Here is a 17,682-nt window from a genome sequence, read left to right on the forward strand (position 1 = left end):
ATAACATCATGACCAGCATGTTTCAAATCTCAATAAATCTGGGAGATACATTTAAATCAGCATGTTCTCTTTTCTTTCTCAATATATTTTTTATGAAGATCTAGAGGGTTATTTAAAATAAATCCCAAAGATTATGCTGGGGTTAACTTGATTCCACTGGGGTTAAACTATTTAAAAGCCATAGACAAGATATAAATCAGTTCTATTTCATCCTTGATGTTGAGCTTGGTCCCTTTTAAGATCTGTACAAAAAGTAGTGGGGCGGGGGAGGCTGCTGTTTATGGAGTGCTGTGACTGTCCGGCAGCAGCTTTCACATTTGATTTCATCAGTCACTCAAGTCCAGCAAAATTAAAACCAACCAACTAACCAAACTGCCCTTGAACAATTCCAAACTCATGAATTCAATCCCGGCAACTTCTTTCAGACCTTTAAAGGTACCCGACACTTTCTATTACTTCCAGAGATGATTATGACAATGTCCAATCTGAACAACGCGAAACCCTCTTCACTGTTGTTAAATCTCACTTATGACAAGCAGTTTAACCCGTGGTTTTAGGATATTTTACATTTGTACTCTTTTTACAGACACAATTAATCCCTTTAATTTCATTTTTCTGCTGCGGTTATCAGTTTTTGCTGTGAAGCTCAGCAAGGCAGAGAGAGAGCTAGCTGCCTTGTCAATCAAGAGAGAAAAACAAAACAAAAACAAAAAGTTCCAAAAGTGGTTTCGGGGCTCAGGTCCCCTTTCCCAGTCCCGCTCTCATCTCATTCCTCAAAACATTGGTCTGAAAGTCCATCCCAGAAAGCCAGCCCGGAATTATCAAAGGTAAACAAGCTCACAAACAAAATCAAGCAAAGAGAAAGTAGAGATTACCCATTCCAGTCGACAAACATCTGCCTGATTGATGTCTGTGTTCATGAAAGCTACAGCATGTGACTGCTCCCCGGCCACATCCCTGAAGTCTCTACTCCGTGTGTGTCAGCCTCCCTGTGAATGCTCCCCGCGAGGCTCGGGTCTCTGCTTACAACTCCCCTCCCCCGGCAGCTCCATTACTCATGTAAACACTCGGCAGTGACTAGCACCGAGTGTGTGGGATGAGCTCTGAGCACTTTGCTGGAGCTGCCAGACTGGCAGGGAGGGCTCTGCTCTCTCCACCTCCCCGCTCTTGGGGCTGGTGATTTCATCCGGCCTGTTTTGTGGATCCTGACCTCTTGCTCCTCTGACTGGAGCGTGATGCCACGTTCCATGAATCTGACACGGTCCACAGCCTGGAGCCAGGGTGGGGGCTATTTTGTTTAGAAGACTTTTGTGTAGCACAGAAGTGTTTCCACAAGTGACCCAAGTGTTAAGACTTTAATGACCCCCAGGAAAGGATGTACTTTCATGTCCCTTATCAAAATAATAGCCCAGCAGAAAAACTTGACAGAAACAAACAGAACTGGAAAGGAGGTGTGTGTGTGTGTGGGGGGGGGGGGGGGGGGTCGGCTGGGGGAGCAGGTCTGAGACATTTCATCACAAGTCCCAGAACAATATCCCCTCTGTTCTAAGACTTGTTACTATCATCTTCCCCTCCCAACATTTTGGTGAAAAGCACTTAAAACCTAAAAGGCATTTATTTCCAGAAAAGCTTTCAAATCCCAAAGGCCTTTTTTGAAAAAGATAACTTGCATTGAACATGCCATTTTAAATACCAAAGGCAAAGGTTCCAGGAACCCACAAGAAGTCATCCCCCAACTGAGTCTATTTTCTCCATTCTTTGAGCTGTTTTCAGAACCCAAAGAAGCACAAGTCCTTCCCCAGCAGATTCTGAGAATTACAAATTTAGAACAGACTAGCACCAAATATTCTGGTCACATAAACTGAAACTCTAAATGGAATTTGATCAAGAGCAAAAACCTTTGGTTCCTAATAGGACAAGTACTTGTATATCTCAGGTACTATTAAGTAATTCTCACTAGTATCTCAAGGCTCGAACTCAACTCTGTCTTTAAGCCTCCCCTCTCTTTTGCTATCCTTCTCTTATGGAACATATCACTAAATTTCATGTGCTGGAGCTGTGCTTTTTGGCTTATAATTATAGTGGACTGGCCTTAAGGGCAGGACCATGTCCATTCAGCTCTTATCTGCCCCAGCACAACACTCAGGGGGTGGCATTACGTAACAAATTTATGGAATGAACAAGTGACTAATGAAAATAAAGATGGCCACATATTCTTTGCAACCTCATGAACTGGGCTGGCCAACCTGACCATGTGGTATACTTGGGATTCTGGACACTGGTCAAACTGCATTCACCTTTATGACTTGTGCTGATGCTCATAGAACATAAGCCAATGACTTGAAGTTGCACTGTGAATTGGGATAGGAGGCCTCCTGATAACTGTTGAGCCATTGTGTTTGGCATCTTGGTAAGGTCATATCCTTGTCCTACATGCAATGAACAAATGAAGACCACAAATGTTCAATGTCCTAGAAGCAGAGGAGCAGTAAACATTAGGCAAGAATCCCCAAAATACAAAAGAAGACTTTTTGGATTCAAAAGACCCCAGCTGAAACTTTGGGATTGAGGGGCTGGCTTTTGAGGATAGAGGAATTTCTGGTTTCCAGACTTCATCTTTTTCTCCTTGGGAGCAGTAAAACAAATCATTTGCTAGGCCAGTGATTCAAAGTAAATACACCATGATGTGATGGTGGCCAGGGGCAGGGTGGGCTCTGAATTTTTATTTATTTACTTAAGAAACAGCTCCACTCCTTCCAATCACCCTGGATGGACTCATATCTACCCTCTTCTTGAAAGCCAAGGACTATATACATATGAGAAAGCCAAGAGTCTAAGATTCCAGAATTGTAGCAGCTTTGGTGCTTTAGGTTGGACTAATCTCTATTCACAAAGTTCTGCAGAGCCAGTGGTACACTCCCTGGTACACACTTGGTTCCTGACAGTTCTTTAAACAATTAACAGTGCAAAGCAATAATTGCACAGCTACTTGTGCTTCTATGCGTAAATAATCCCCTGCCCTGCCCTGGCGTGGCTCATCGTAGAGTTCAGTAAGTGCTTTTTGTATGAATATTTTCAATATTACATACCCATAACCAAAGTAGCTAATACTTCATACTTGCTGTGTGCTTGTTACTGTTCAGGATGCTTTATGTGCAATAACTTATTCAAAATTTACGACAAACCAATGAGGGAGATGCAAATTCTTATCCCTGTTTTACAGATCAAGAAACTGAGGCAGAGATGAAATTACTTGTCTCAGGTCATGCAAATGGTTATTGATAGTGGAATTCCAACCCAGGCAACTGGACTTTATCCAGAGCCTCTGCTTTAAGCAGATTCTAATAGACATACATACTCACTCTGTCTCATAATGAGGTATTCATATTAACTTGAGGTGGCTGTCACCAGTAAGCATAAAAATACTCTCAAATACTGCACAATACCCATCTCAGCAATCACTCTGCATCCCATTGACTTGACAGAGAACAGGGTCCCCTCAGTCTAGTCTAGACTTAGCAGTGGGTGACAGGACTTCAGGAAAGCCACTAAAACTTTGCCAGAGTCCCATGCACACTACCCCTTTACAGTGGGCCTGTGACTCTTCTGCTTAATCAGTGAAAAGATCTCTGTGGTTTAAAAAGAATTATTTTCTCCAATTGCTCATCTCTTCCTCTTACTCAGTGATAAGAAATTCACAAGTATTCACCTTTGCGAAGTCAGGGGTGTTAATCCCCAGAGAACCAAACCACCTCCAGCCATCCAGGCTACTCTGACATCTAATTCATTTTTGTGCTGTTTTCTTTCTTCTTCTTTATTTTTTTTCAATATTTTCAAATATTAATGGATTATAGTTATTTTCTCAACGACAGAGCAAAACAAGTTCAGACAAGTTGTGTGTTCGGGCAGTGCAGGTGTGGGAAACTTTCATCTCAGCCTCAACTCTTGTAACAATAATAATAATAAAACAAAGGAAATGTAACCAGTTACTGGCAAAGTAAATTGCTTTTGGCTTAAATGTTCCTGTTTTTTTCTACTGTGTTCTTCCTGTCGTGGCCATCTCTCTTTCTCCCCCCCCCCACCCCCTCTCTTTTTATAGCATTTATGCTCTTGGAAATACCATGAAGATAAACTGCTATAAAAGCTGGATTGACTCATCAGTTAGCAACTCTCTCTTCCCATTTTGCAGAGAGGATTTTTGTTGCCAATGCAGCTACATATTCTCTCGAGAAATTCTTTGTGAGACTGCGGGTTGGCGGGGACTGGGAACTGGGAATGGAAAACCAGGGGTAATTTTCCTAAGAGTTTGACCCCCAGGGTCAATGTCTACAGGAAGTTGACAGAGCGTTAACTCATTTAATTTGCAAGTTGTGCGTGTGTGCTTGCGCATGTGCACCTATGTGTATATTTTATACACAAGGCAGAAAAGAAAAAAAAAAAAAAACTCTACTGATTGAAGTATTAGATTCTGACAAACACTAGTCTATGTATAGTCTGTGTTCCTGGTAATACTTTGCATTTCTGTAATGCCTTTCTGTTGAGGATCATAATTCTCTGGTAGATTTTCTTTATAGACAATAATCTTAAAATACTCTGGCAAGTTCCAGCATGGAGCATTGCCCTTTCTGGAAGAAGGAAAAAAAAAAACCTAATTTAGTTACCATTTACTTTGTTCTATTTTCAATGTTTCCCTTTTGACTATTTAGAAACTTCCTCTTTCACTACAACAAAAATAGGATGAATGTTTTTAAAGTTATTAACGTATGAGTAAAAGATTTAGAAACCAAGAATGGCAGAATGCTTGATCAAAGCCACTCCTAAAATTTATGGGTGTAATAAAAGAAAGGCATTTCACAGATAATCTCTTACAGAATTTCAGTTTTCAAATACTTGGGGGAAAAAAACAGAAACCAAAAACTCTCAGTCTTCATTTTGGCTTTTACTAAAGCCAACACTTTAACTTAAGAATTCATAAATGATATATGAAAATTTTATTTCAAATCCACAGTTTTATTCCATGTAGTGCCTGTCAGTACTCAATGTCCATTTAATTGGTTAAATCTTTCTGCAAATTCATAAAATACAAATTTTACTTTTATTCTGTTTTCTTATAAACACTCTTCTACACCCAACAGAAATACTTAAGAAGCAGTTGTATTGTTTGAGATACTAACACACAGGGCCATTAACAAGAACAACTTGATCTTGTAGGACAACCAAACTTTAAATAATGAATTTCAAGCAATGGACATAGCAAAACAATGCAGTCAGAGTGGTTATTTGGTAATTGTTCTGCCGGTTTCCTTTATTCCTCCCCCCACCCCCAAATAAAGGCTTTGAAAAGATGTGTCTGGAGTTGTGAGCCAAGATGCTAGAGACAGATTTAAATGCCCTCACTTCCAAATGCCACCAAGACCACACAGCCCAGAACAACTACCAACCACTGATGGATGTTCTCCAGTTTATCAGGTAGATCACACTGGATGTCATGGGCTCTATGAAAATCTGGGCTTTGAGTTTCCAAGTTTGCTTTAGCCCAAACTATTACCCCACATTGCTTGAGTCACTAACTACAATTTAGCATTTCCAATGAACTATGCTGTCACAGATTCTAGGTCCCAGTTTTACCTCCCCAAAGGGTGAGCACTTAGGTTGTTAGAAAGAGGGTGGTGGTGGGGACTTTTATTAAAGTCCAGTCATTTTGGCTCTTGGTCAAAATCATTGAGATCCCCAAGAGCCACTAATGAGAGTGGAATGTATTACCACATTTGTCATACCTGGACTGCTTGGGCAGTTTAAGTCCAAAACAGCCATGGACTTCATTGACTGCTCAACAAACCATGTAAGTAAACACTCTTGTAATCTCTTCCAAAACATGCCCAGTCTTACTCACTCCTGTTTCATACTTGTGAATGCTGGAGCATTGTTAATGCCCCTGATCAAAGTTTTAGTAATTTCATTGGCATGTGATTTGCATAGCTATTTCCTGATCCGCCCTCTCTCTGCCCTGGAGGTCTTCATTTCTCAGAAACACTTAAAAACACAGATTATTTGACTTCTACCCTTCCCCCACCCCAGAAATGGCACAGGACTTGCTAGCTCATCTGTATTGCTAATTGGTTTGAAAACAGGAGCTTTCTGCATGAGCTTCTGCATTAAAAGACAAGCAAAGCTCTTTTGTAGTCAGTTTTTATCAGCAGAGATAGGCAGATTTCTAACCTTGTTTCTCTCTGGGTCTTGAGGAAGGAGAGAAATTATCAAATATTATCTAGACATTATTTCAAAATCATAGAGTGGGTTCCAACATATTACAAAATGTTATGGAAGTCTAGAAGAGAGGTTTACAAGGACACTGGCCAAGAAGAAAGGGATTCTAGCAGTTTTTCATGACTACTTGAAATAGGCCAGGTACCCAGAGCCTGTGTTGGTGTGAAGAGAGATGATGGGTTTTCACAGGGTTGATGCTAAAGGGAGAATCCTGGAGAGAGGAAGGAGACTGATATCTGTTCCAGACCTCACAAATAGTCACCTTCTCCTTCTGCTCTGTTTTGGCCACCCACAGAATCCACCAGTGGAAACCATGGGGGGAGGGGTCCCCTTTATCACTTGTAAAGGGGTGGGGATGGTGACTCCTGGCTGTTTTGGAAAAAAAAAATGCTTTCATCTTTGTGATAATAGGGTCCACATACCACAGCATGGATGGGAACATGGCCTTGGTTACCTGAGAGTCACAGCCTATGGGAAAACTCCTCTCTGCCTTAGAATGCCATCTACTCTGTCCAGAGACATTAGGGCAGGAAAGACAACTTCAGATTTAGTTGGGTCCTTAGGGGTACAGTGGCAGCACTATCTGGTGTTTATTCATACTGCACACCCAGGCGCTGATTCCTACATCCTCATCTTATCACCCAGCCCCTCATTGCAAGGTCTTCTAATGAAGTCACAAACCAGAAAATACCAATGTGGTTCCTTTTTAGCCACAATGACTCAAACCTCCACTTTCCCCCTGGCAACTCATCTCTCCTCCTGTCCATCTCTCCGGATGCCAGGTATCCAAGAGTCACTTCCAGGTCTCAGCACTGTGCCTAGGCTCCTCTTTCAGTGGAGAAAGTCAAGTAGGCAACTTATTGTAATTAATGTGTCATTTCAATGCTACACTATATGCTTTTTCTAAGGGATTTGGAAACACTCCTGCTCCCATCTGTGGAAAACCAGGCCATGAATACAGATTTAGTTTTAATATGCTACTATGTAATCAGAATAGAATATTAACTTAATATAACTGTCTGTTTTTTAAGAATGTTTAAAGAACCACTCTGGAAATGCTTTTGTAGGACATTTTAATCTCTACAATTCCTGAAGGTTATAAAGATAGGACCTCTTAAGTACAGAGAATTTTTTTGCCTCTTATCTTTCTCTCTTCCTTTTTCTTTTTGTTACAATCAATAAATGCTCTCATTCCAGTCTATGATTGATATGTTCTGTGTGTCACTATTGAACATGACAGCACAGAACTGAAAGCTACATTTTTTTTTTTTTCAAATAGCCTTGTAAGAACAGTAAATATCAGAACAGTTCTTAAACTCATATATAAACAGAACATTCTTGTTCAGCTATTTTTCTAGGTTTGGAAATGAGATATTCCATTTTCAATATTGAGGATAATTGATTTGCTACATCTCTAAAGAAAACATTCCCCACTTGGAAATAAGTGAGAGTTTTTTTTATTTTTTTTTTGGTATGTGTGAATGTGGATTAACATGGAGATATTTAACTTATTACAGACTTGCAAGAATATGTTATGAAAGACATTATAGTTTTTAAAACACATACATGTAAGAAAAAGTAAAAGGTCATCAAATAAATATAGGCTCCCAATTTGTTTTAAAAAATCCAAATGTAACCAGTACTGAAAAGATCTTTTTTTTTTCGCCCTCTTTCTGCTTTTCTGCCTTACAAGAAAATATAATGTAAGAAGCAGGGACATGTTTTACTTAAAAGGAAAAAGATGACAATGTTTGTGTGTCTCAGATTCTGAGGCATTTTTCTTTGTTCAGGTAAATCCTCTCCCCTTCCTGAAAAGATACCAGCACCCTCTGAGAGAGCACCTTCCTGGGCTCTGAGCTTCATCCATTCATGGAAGTACAGAAGCTACCACCCTGGAAAATGATTTTAAAACTATTCTGTGGGACTCACAGACCATGTGGAAGAGTTGTGAACTGGAGCAGGGTAGAGTGAGGGTCCAAAATCAGAAGAGAAAGGAACCTGGTTGCAGGGGTTGGGGTGGAGAGCAAGCAACAAGGTCCATGACACCTGGTGATATATTGACTATGGACAGATGATTATAACTCCACCCGGCAAGCTGGGGTGCTCCATTAATGGAATCAAGAGTTTGTTACATTGTAGAGGAACAACAGGCAGATACTATCAGCAACCCTAATGTAAATCTCATGAGGAACACAGGGGTTAGAATTTTTTGGCCTTCTTCTCTGCAAAATATAAACCATTTCTCCCGCTATTTAAATTGTGTCCAATAGAGTTCCCACCAGCCACAGGTGTCCACTGAGCACTTGAAATATGTCAAGTCCAAATTGAGACATACTGCAAGTGTAAAATACACACTGGATTTCCAAAACTTGGTCCAAAAAAAAAGTCAAATAGTTCATTAATAACATTTTATATGGATTACATATTGAAATGATAATATTTTGGATATAGTGGATTAAATAAAATATATTATTAAAATTAATTCCACATGTTTCTTTTTACCTTTTAAAATGTGATTTCTAGAATATTTTAAATTACATGTGGTTTGCATTATCTTTCTCTTGGGTGATGCTGGTTCAGTCAACAATTCAATGTTATGATTATAGATACGTCCTTGGAAATACGTGTTTAAGAGCAGACAGAACAAGATTAACATCTGAAACTAGAATAACCAGCAAAAATCATGATTCAAAGTTTTGATACAATTTAGCATTTTATTCTGTGTTATGGAGGACGGTTCTGTAGAAATGTTAGTATCTGAGAATTTTATCAAACTTGAGGTATCTCCTTTGTGAGATTCAAATCTGGTCATTGCTGACTCAAGGCTATGACATGGCCCTGAGGAGAATGTGATTTCATGACTTCCTTGACTAAGATGTCAAACCAAATGTTAAGCCTTAACAACAGACTGGGGGAGAGAGAGATAAATGATAAAAGAGAGACAGAGAGAAAGGCCAATTATTTATTTCACAACTTATTCTCTTCTGTTGCCAACATAAGTTGGGTATTATAATGTGACCCATTTTCATTCAGTGCAAACAGAATAAATGGAACTTGAACTTGAGTGGTTGTGGCTAGTCCTAAGCAGAGAATTCTTAACCACAAATTGTTAAATAAGTTCACAGTCTTTCTGTATTGCCTTTTGGAGATTTCATTTGAAAGTAAGCAGAGAGGTCAGATACAGTCAGGCCCAGAGACAAGGAAATAGCCTAGTTGGCTTGGCCAAGCTGCCTCAGGTTCCATGGTTATAGAGGATAGAAAGTGAGATTAGGCATTGAAGACAGGCAATCCAATGAGTCCAGAAAAAATTAGCAAAACAAATGGTTTGAGCTCTGGGGACAGAGGAGAAGACATATCTACCCCCTGCCCTCTTATTCCTAGCATTAGAAACACCATAAGCATCACCCTGAGAAGATGGCTGCTGAATGCCCAGCTGACCCAATGTTCCATCCTCCCAAATAACTGGTCACAGGAGTTGAAATCAGATCCCATTTTTCCCGCCCCCTTCACCTTTAGATGCCTGTGGCAGCAGCAACGCAGAAACATAACTAGACATTAATAGCCCTCCAAACACAACATGCAAATCAAAGTCCTACACAACCTCCTGGGTTGTTTCATGGAACACCCCCCGCCCTTTACTTCCCTTAAAATGTGTCTGATTGTAAAAATAAAATAATAGCAATGTGGCACTGGAAATAAGCTTAGGAAATATTTTCTTTTCTTAGAAGGCAAAAGTTGCTATAGCATTTAAGGCAGTAGCATGCAGACAGATTAAGACAGAGACCTCTGCAACATCAACAAAAAGTGCAATGAATATTATGCATTCTACTGTTTAAAGTTTATAAGGTAATAATTTTTATGAAATTATTTGGTGGATTCAACCTATATCCCGTGAAGCAGTATGCACACCTCTGGTATGTTTCTAATATCTAACTATAGAAGTATTTGTCTTTGTCCTCCAGACTCTTTTATAGCACATGGTATGCATATTTCAGCATCCAACATTATTAACTCATGACCAACTGTCAGTTGATGGTTATCTAACACATGGGGTCTCCACAAAAGGGAACCTTATTTGGGCAAAAGCTCTTGTCTGCACCCGGCTGTCTATATTTTCCCTCAGAAGAACTTTATTTGGATTATTATTCGCTGTTAGTGGAAACTCAGAGGCTGCATGTGTGGCAATTGAAAGGCGGAGAAATAAATCCTTAGCAAGCTAAAACACTTAGCTGATATTAAAACCATTTCTAGCTTTGTTAGCTGTAAGCAAACTCTCCATCGCCCTCTGGTGGTAAATCTATGAAATACGGTGGGATGACCATAAAAACCCAGAAACCAACAAGAGTTTAATCAAATACAGGTAAGAACATTCATCTTGGATAGAAATAGCTGCAAATCACAACCGTATTTTGTTTTATATGTTTTAGAATTTACATCGAACAGCCCTCCTATGTGGTGATGGATGTTGTCGGGGTGAGGGTGGGTGGGGCTTGTAATATGGGAATCAGAACTTTGTCTTTCTAGAATACAATGATTTCACTATATGTACAATCAGAGCTGTTATGTATGTGGAAAACTGATTTTTACAAGATTGAGAACCTTAAAAAATCATGCCCACATTTTTAAAGTTCCTTCATAACCAAAAATAGACTGATGTTCCAACTGGTTTGGAATTATAGGAACCAAGTAAAGAAGTCTGAATAATTTCCTAATATGGAAGAAAAGCCATTATTATTTTTTAAATTAGAACAGTTTATTTGTTTCTGACAATAGGCAACATATGGAAACTTGGAATTTATGAAACCAACTATAGGTATCACAATTTATCTTTCCATATCTTCTAAAAATAAAAACTATGAAATTCTGAACTCAAAATTTAATAATCAGTTACCCAATTGGCATTTAATTCTATTTTTTAGAAACACTATTTAAAATTTCTGCTGTATGCCTTTTGACAATTTCCTGCCTGACAGGCCCATCCCCAGAAAGCAAACAAACTTGGTATTAAAACAAACTGAGCAGCTTGAGCAAAAGCTGGGGGAGAGTTTGCAGCAAAGTACACAAGAACATAAACTATTTTTCATGTTATTGCCAGTAAATGTACCAGTTCTCTCTTTTATGTGTCTTCCCTTTAAAGAAAAGCCACTCCCCCACCCAGCCCGAACAAAACTGCTCTATATTTTCAATATGATTTTTTGGGGCAGAGTCATCTGAGCTTCACTTTTCCACTCACACGTGGAAGTTCAGTTCTGCAACAATAGTTGTTTGGTTTGTCTTTGAATTAGCAAAGTTCTTAAAGTAATTTTACTATAAAATCAAACAGCTGTGAGTTCTTTAGCAAAACATGACGGATCTTGTTCTTCTTTGTACTATTGTGCAAGCTAAAATACCCTTTCTTTCATGTCTTTTTATTCCAAAATGAATTCCCTAGTTAGTCTTGTTTAGCTTAAGAGAAAAAAAAAATAATAAAGAAGGGGGTGGTATTTGCTGACCTCTGAAATTCATCTGCCTTTAAGCACAGGCGTTTACACAAGGTACTTACTCAAAGGGCTTTTGTTTAATTCCCATTATGGAATGTAAAATGATATTCTGCCCTAATAAAATGCCAGTCCTGTGTAGAATAAAGCCGTCTGTATTTCTGTGGAGCGAGCTATCTTATGCCTATTTTGCAGATGGGAAAACTGAAACATGGCTAAATGGTGAGGAAGTACAGAACTAAGACGTTCATAGAGGCTTGAATTAAATTTAGAATTTGACTCCTAGCCCAGGACTCTAACCACGTGAGGGCCCTGACTCTTTGGAATCAACAGAAGAGCAATTTTAAAACATTCTTTTGACATGATTAACCACAGCCTCAGGGCTCAGGGAAGTGCGGGTGGGGGGCAGGGCCAGGAAACATAATACAGAGCTGTTGGGTGATAGCCTCTTGCGACACTGCTAATAATATGGATTACTTGATCCACGCTGCCATATATTCTAGGAACATTCAGAGGCTGAATGAGTCCCCTTGTATCCCAAAAAATCAGAATCTAAAGTTAAGAGCTATTGTAGATGGTTTTCTAAAATATAGAGCCAGAGAGTCAAGACATGACATGAATTGCAGGAAGTGGCTCCTGACTGTTCAGATGGGCTAGAACCCAAGACCATTGTTAGGAACTGGTGAATCCAAGGTGGGATGACAGTAAGTAACTTATAGAATGGTGGTACTCTACAGCTTAAAGGAAACCTCAGGCACAATCTAGTTCAAACTCTCATTGGACACATCAAGAAAAGACAGGTCCAGAGAGTTTTTGACTCCTCCAAAGTCACACAGCTTGCAGCAGAGCTGTGATAAGATTCCAGTTTCTGCTGGCTGCTTGGGACCAGCATCAGTGCCCTGGCAGCAGATGGCTTTTCCATGGGTCCCAAATACCTCCACTCGGGTATCTGCAGGGCCAGCTCCCTCATCCCAAGACCACGATACCGAAACACACTTTCCAAGGAACTGCAATTAATAAAGTCAACTGGGAGCTGACAAGGACATTCCCACTGTGTTCAAATGCCAAAACACACAACTGAGAAAGCTCACTTGGAGCGTAAGGACCCTGGGTCCTTCTGGCAGGACTTCTGCGCACCACACTCCCAGCTGTTCACTCAGCCCCAAGTGGGCGGGACTAAAAAGAAAAACCGCTTGCAAAGACATCAGGACAGCACTGGGGTATTTGGCTTCAATGTCTGCTGCCACCTGCTTGCTTTTGTTAGGCTGGAAAAAATGAAGTCCCTCCTGGGGTTGAAGAAAGGCTTTGAGAAATCAGGATCTTTGAGTGTAAGGATAACAGGCCCACAGCCTACCTGACATGGAGCACCTCCTGTGGCTTCCCCCTTGTGTACCTTTGTTCCCCAGATTCCTGTGGAAACTTTTTCAGATTTATTCCCTCTTGTTCCAACTCCTGCTTGTTCTAGACTGGCATTGGGCATACATCTCCTGAGAAGCTTCCTTATTGTCCCTCTTCTCCAGTGGAGCGAGGACACCTTGGTCTATCGCTTCTGTGTCATGTTTGCTTCTATCCTAGCACCTATTACTCTGCATGCAAATAATGTCTCCCTGTGTCAGCAGATACTAAAGAGATTACATCTGCCTTGGTCCGTGTAGCATGTTCATAGTAGGTGCTCAAGAAACGGTGACTGAACAAATGACTGTATCACGTTTGGAAATAAGTATCTGGCACTTAATAATAGTACAGCAAATATTTGTTAAACTACACTGACTGCTGATCTCACAGAGACCTCTGAAGAGGGCAAGGTGATTTGGCGTAGTTCACCTTTACCTATAGCACCTTCCCTCGGTTGGGATTACCATTAATAAGGGGAAGATGTGTACAACCACATGTTAATTTCCACCACATAACTCTGAGACCCAGCTATTGCCAACCACTTACTTATTACAGATTACTGAAATCCGTCTTGTCTGTGGACATACAGATCTGACCTGTTTTTTCAAGACCTTTTAAACCCACAGGAATGTGGGCTGCCCTAGAGCCCCTATACCAAAAAAGAAAAAAAAAAAAAGTCGGCAACATCTAAGAGAAAAAAGTTCCCTGGGGAGGATGGCACCCTGCCTGCTGAGAATCGTTTTTAAGGAACCCACCTCTACAAAGCTGCCTGAAAAATGTGCACATGAAAGTGGGAGAATCTATAATGTACAGATAAAATTTGAATTCCAAATAAAGATTTTTTTTAAACAAGAATCAATAAAATAGAAGATTGATCTGCAGTTAAAAGTTCCCAGTAATGGGATAGTCTAGAAATTTCATAAATAATGCTTTTATCTTGATTGCAAAATAATCCCCTGCCACAAAAACAAGGCAAATCAAGGTAGGAAATTGTTCAGCGGGAATTAAAATGTCACACTTTACACAGAATAAAGCATTGCAATCACCAGGGAAACACACATTGCAAATGTGTTAACACAAAATTACATACATCACTTAATTATATAAGCACATAGCTCCTGAGCAACCCATTAGCTAAACATGTCGGGCTGCGGTTGAATATATACATGCAATATTTTTAGCTCAGAGGGGATGTAACTATGTCAGGCCTGGCACCATAAAGACTGAGATGGCAAATGCTATTAAACTGAGATGCAATCATGTTGAAAAGGAAACAGTAACAAACAGCAGACAATTGAGAAGAAAATACAGTGCGCTTGTGTTCTCCTACATGTGCTTCCAAAACCTTATATAACTACTCATTGTCTACTTCATCTGGCTCACATCCCAGGTTTGTCCTATGCTATACTAATTTTATAATAATAAACTGCTACACCAGTTTTATGAAATCACGCACAGAGAGTTGCAGATGACATTACATCTGATTATTTTCACCAGCAAAGGACACTGTCCTGAAATTAAATATAGCCTCATGCAAAACCATCCACTTCATTTAAAATGGCCCCTGGAGTTTGCTTCTGAAAAAAGACACGTCATCTTTTCTTTCATCTCCGCAACACTGGCGAAGTTGGTAAAACTGCTGCTGGCTACCTCAGTTCCACATGGAAGCAGAGAGCAGGTGACTCTGAACACACTTTATGTAGATAGGATCCTGGGAAAGTCATCCTGTCTCTGGGGCTGAATTTACCCATTTATCCACAGGGGATTATAATGCTGTCTATAAAGATTATGATGTAGAAAGAATACGAACAAGGTGACAGGCCTGGCACACTGTTCACACTGAAGACACTAATAAATAGTGGATGCAATAATGACCATTACTATATGCACAGACACGTGGAAGCATTTCAAGAAGCCAACAGTTGCCTGGTGGGAGAGTTATTGACACCCTGGAAACAGCTGAGCCCTCAACTCACAGGTAAGCACCTTGGAGAATCTAGGAAGAAAGAATAGGTGCATAAAAACTATAGTATCGTTTGACATGAGCATCTGGCATGCCTTCCTATGGACCAAAATGGGGTCTACATTGGCATATCTTCTGATGCAGAGGACTTACGGGCTGGTAAAAGGGGAGAATGTGTTTTGGTGATAATGGATTCCATGTTTGGGACAACTTTAAATCAAAAGATAAAAAGTGAAGAAAGGCAATGATTACACAGTAAAGTGTTGTCCAAATAAGACAGAAGGATATGGGGGTGGGGGTGGGGAGGGGGCGTTGGGATGTCAAGAATCCTTATTGAAATAACTCATTGAATACTTCTGAAATGTATTTGGAAAAATCACACTCAACGTGCAAGCCCCCAATTTTATTTGAATTCCTTTGTGTCTAGGAATCACCATACTGAGGCCTTACACTGTGGGTGCTCACTAAATAGACAAAAAATTTAATGGAATGGAATGTGGAAGGCCAAGAAGAAAGGCAATCTGTTGGTTATAGAGTCCCCGGGATAGACAAAGTGTCTTTTCAGGAAGGTTGAGCTCCAATTAGGATTCAAGGCTCTTCTAAGGTTTTCACTAGAACATTCCTATTAATCAAATCATACTTTACACAAGCCCCTACCTGGCAAAGAGAAGAGCAAATTCAACTTCTATAGAAGTTAGGGCAGTTCATGTGGGAGAAAAGAGAAAAAAGGAATATTTTACGAGGAAGCATTTATGGTCCTTATTTCTATTGGCTAAACCAAACCTTGATTTTGCCTCTAATTTCCACTATTCATTGATTCAGATAAATATTTATTGAATTGCCACGATATGTCTGACTCTGTGCTACTCCAGCTGGTGATAAAATAAAGAAACCAATAACATGGTTCCCAAAATTAAGGAGTTGGTATTTTTGTTGATTTAGAATAAATATTCTTACTCACTGGTCCTCAGTTCCCTCATCTGTAAAATTAGGAGTTCATTAGACCAGAAAGGAGGTCATGAGCTGGCAGTCATTGGATCAATCTTGTGGAATAGTTTATTCAGCTTGCACAATTTTTTAAAGTTGTCATCAATGGGAAATCATGAGATTGTTTTTTAAAAAAGGGATGTCTGTCTTTTCTTAAACAGTTGAGAGATCTGGCAATATTCAGCTTATATGCCTACAGCACAAGAAAAGAATGGAGTGGAAAAAAGCTCTACCCCTTTAACAGTATGGGGGCTTCTCACTTCCTGATTTCTCTTCTTTTTTCCTGTTAGAATTATTCCTTTAAAATTTTTTTTATTTGCTCTTTTTAGCTATACATGAAAGTAGAGTGTATTTTGACATATTATACATACATGGAGTATAATTAATCCTGATTAGGATCCATTCTTGTGGTTGTACAAGATATACTTCACAGAGGAAGAAATACAAATGGTCAACAAATATATTTTAAAAAGTTCGACAACTCTATCAATTAGAGAAATACAAGTTAAAACTATACTGAAATTCCATCTCACCCCAGTCAGATTGGCAATTATCAAGAATACAAGTAACAATAAATGTTGATGAGGATGTAGTGGAAAAGGTACACTCATACATTGCTGGTGGGACTGCAAATTGGTGCAACCACTCTGGGAGCAGTATGGAAGATTCCTCGGAAAACTTGGAATGGAATGACCATTTGCTCCTTGATATCTTATAGGATTTCTTACAGGCTCCATCTGCCCTTTCCCCTCAAGATTCTCTGCTGACATGTCTGGACAAACCTGAGCTTGTTACCTTTGCTCTGAAAGGTCTCTTAGATTCTTTTCATTACAAATAAGATATGTCTATGGGAGTCAACCAATATAAAGCAGTTACCTACAGGAATGATACTAAGTCTTTGATTAATCCATGTTTACCCAGTTGGCTAAGTATCTCAAGTGTGCAAGATCCTAAACTGGATTACCAGAGGAGGTATGATAATCCTGCTTCTTAAGAGTTTACCAAAACTCCATTTCCTATACATCCATTTGGGATTTACAGGAAGCAATCCTGCTCCAAGGTGGAAAAGTGAACCAAGCTACATGGAGAGATCTATCTTATAGCTTCCATTTTCTCTATTTGCAAATGTCAAAGATGAACAGAACATTTCAGATTGTCTCCACTGAAGCTAGACCAGATTTTTTAAAGTTGCATGGCCCCTGCCTCATTCCTGGGGGATATGTTTTGAAACTCATGTCAGAAACTCGGTCATTTCAGCTGCAGCACGAACTCTATTTGCTCTTCATTCATTTTTAGACCCTTTGCACTTCAAAAATGCTTCTTGATGGGTTGCTAGGCAACTATTGTTGAATACATGCAAGAGGCATTAATTGTGTGAACACTTTCAAAAACAGGGGAAAATTGTTTAAAATTGAGGACCTTGCTGTACTTAAAATATTTCCTTAGGCTGCTGTCCAGCGTAGGGCCACTACAGGCTTCTGTATGTCGCAAGGTAAGGTGATTCACCACAAATTATTCATCTATACTTCTTTGTCTTCTGTCTTCCTTTTTCAACACCCAACTCAAATATATAAGTAGCCTCATTGTATAGCA

General features: G+C 39.6%; 1 protein-coding gene across 2 annotated transcripts in view; it reads right to left on the reverse strand.

The window, feature by feature from the left end:
- The window catches only part of Arid5b (AT-rich interaction domain 5B), a 179,975-nt gene that overhangs the window by 43,822 nt on the left and 118,471 nt on the right, over positions 1–17,682 (reverse strand). The window contains exon 1 of one of the 2 annotated variants that reach the window (XM_027931155.2): positions 876–1,137. The exons of the other annotated variant lie outside the window; for it this stretch is intronic. Within the exon in view, the coding sequence (XP_027786956.1) occupies positions 876–879 (4 nt within the window). The 5' untranslated portion in view covers positions 880–1,137. Of the gene's footprint in view, positions 1–875; positions 1,138–17,682 lie in introns of those variants that run through there. 2 annotated transcript variants of the gene reach the window in all.

The sequence above is a fragment of the Marmota flaviventris genome, chromosome 4 (assembly GCF_047511675.1).
Source record: "Marmota flaviventris isolate mMarFla1 chromosome 4, mMarFla1.hap1, whole genome shotgun sequence".
Taxonomy (NCBI): Eukaryota; Metazoa; Chordata; class Mammalia; order Rodentia; family Sciuridae; genus Marmota; species Marmota flaviventris.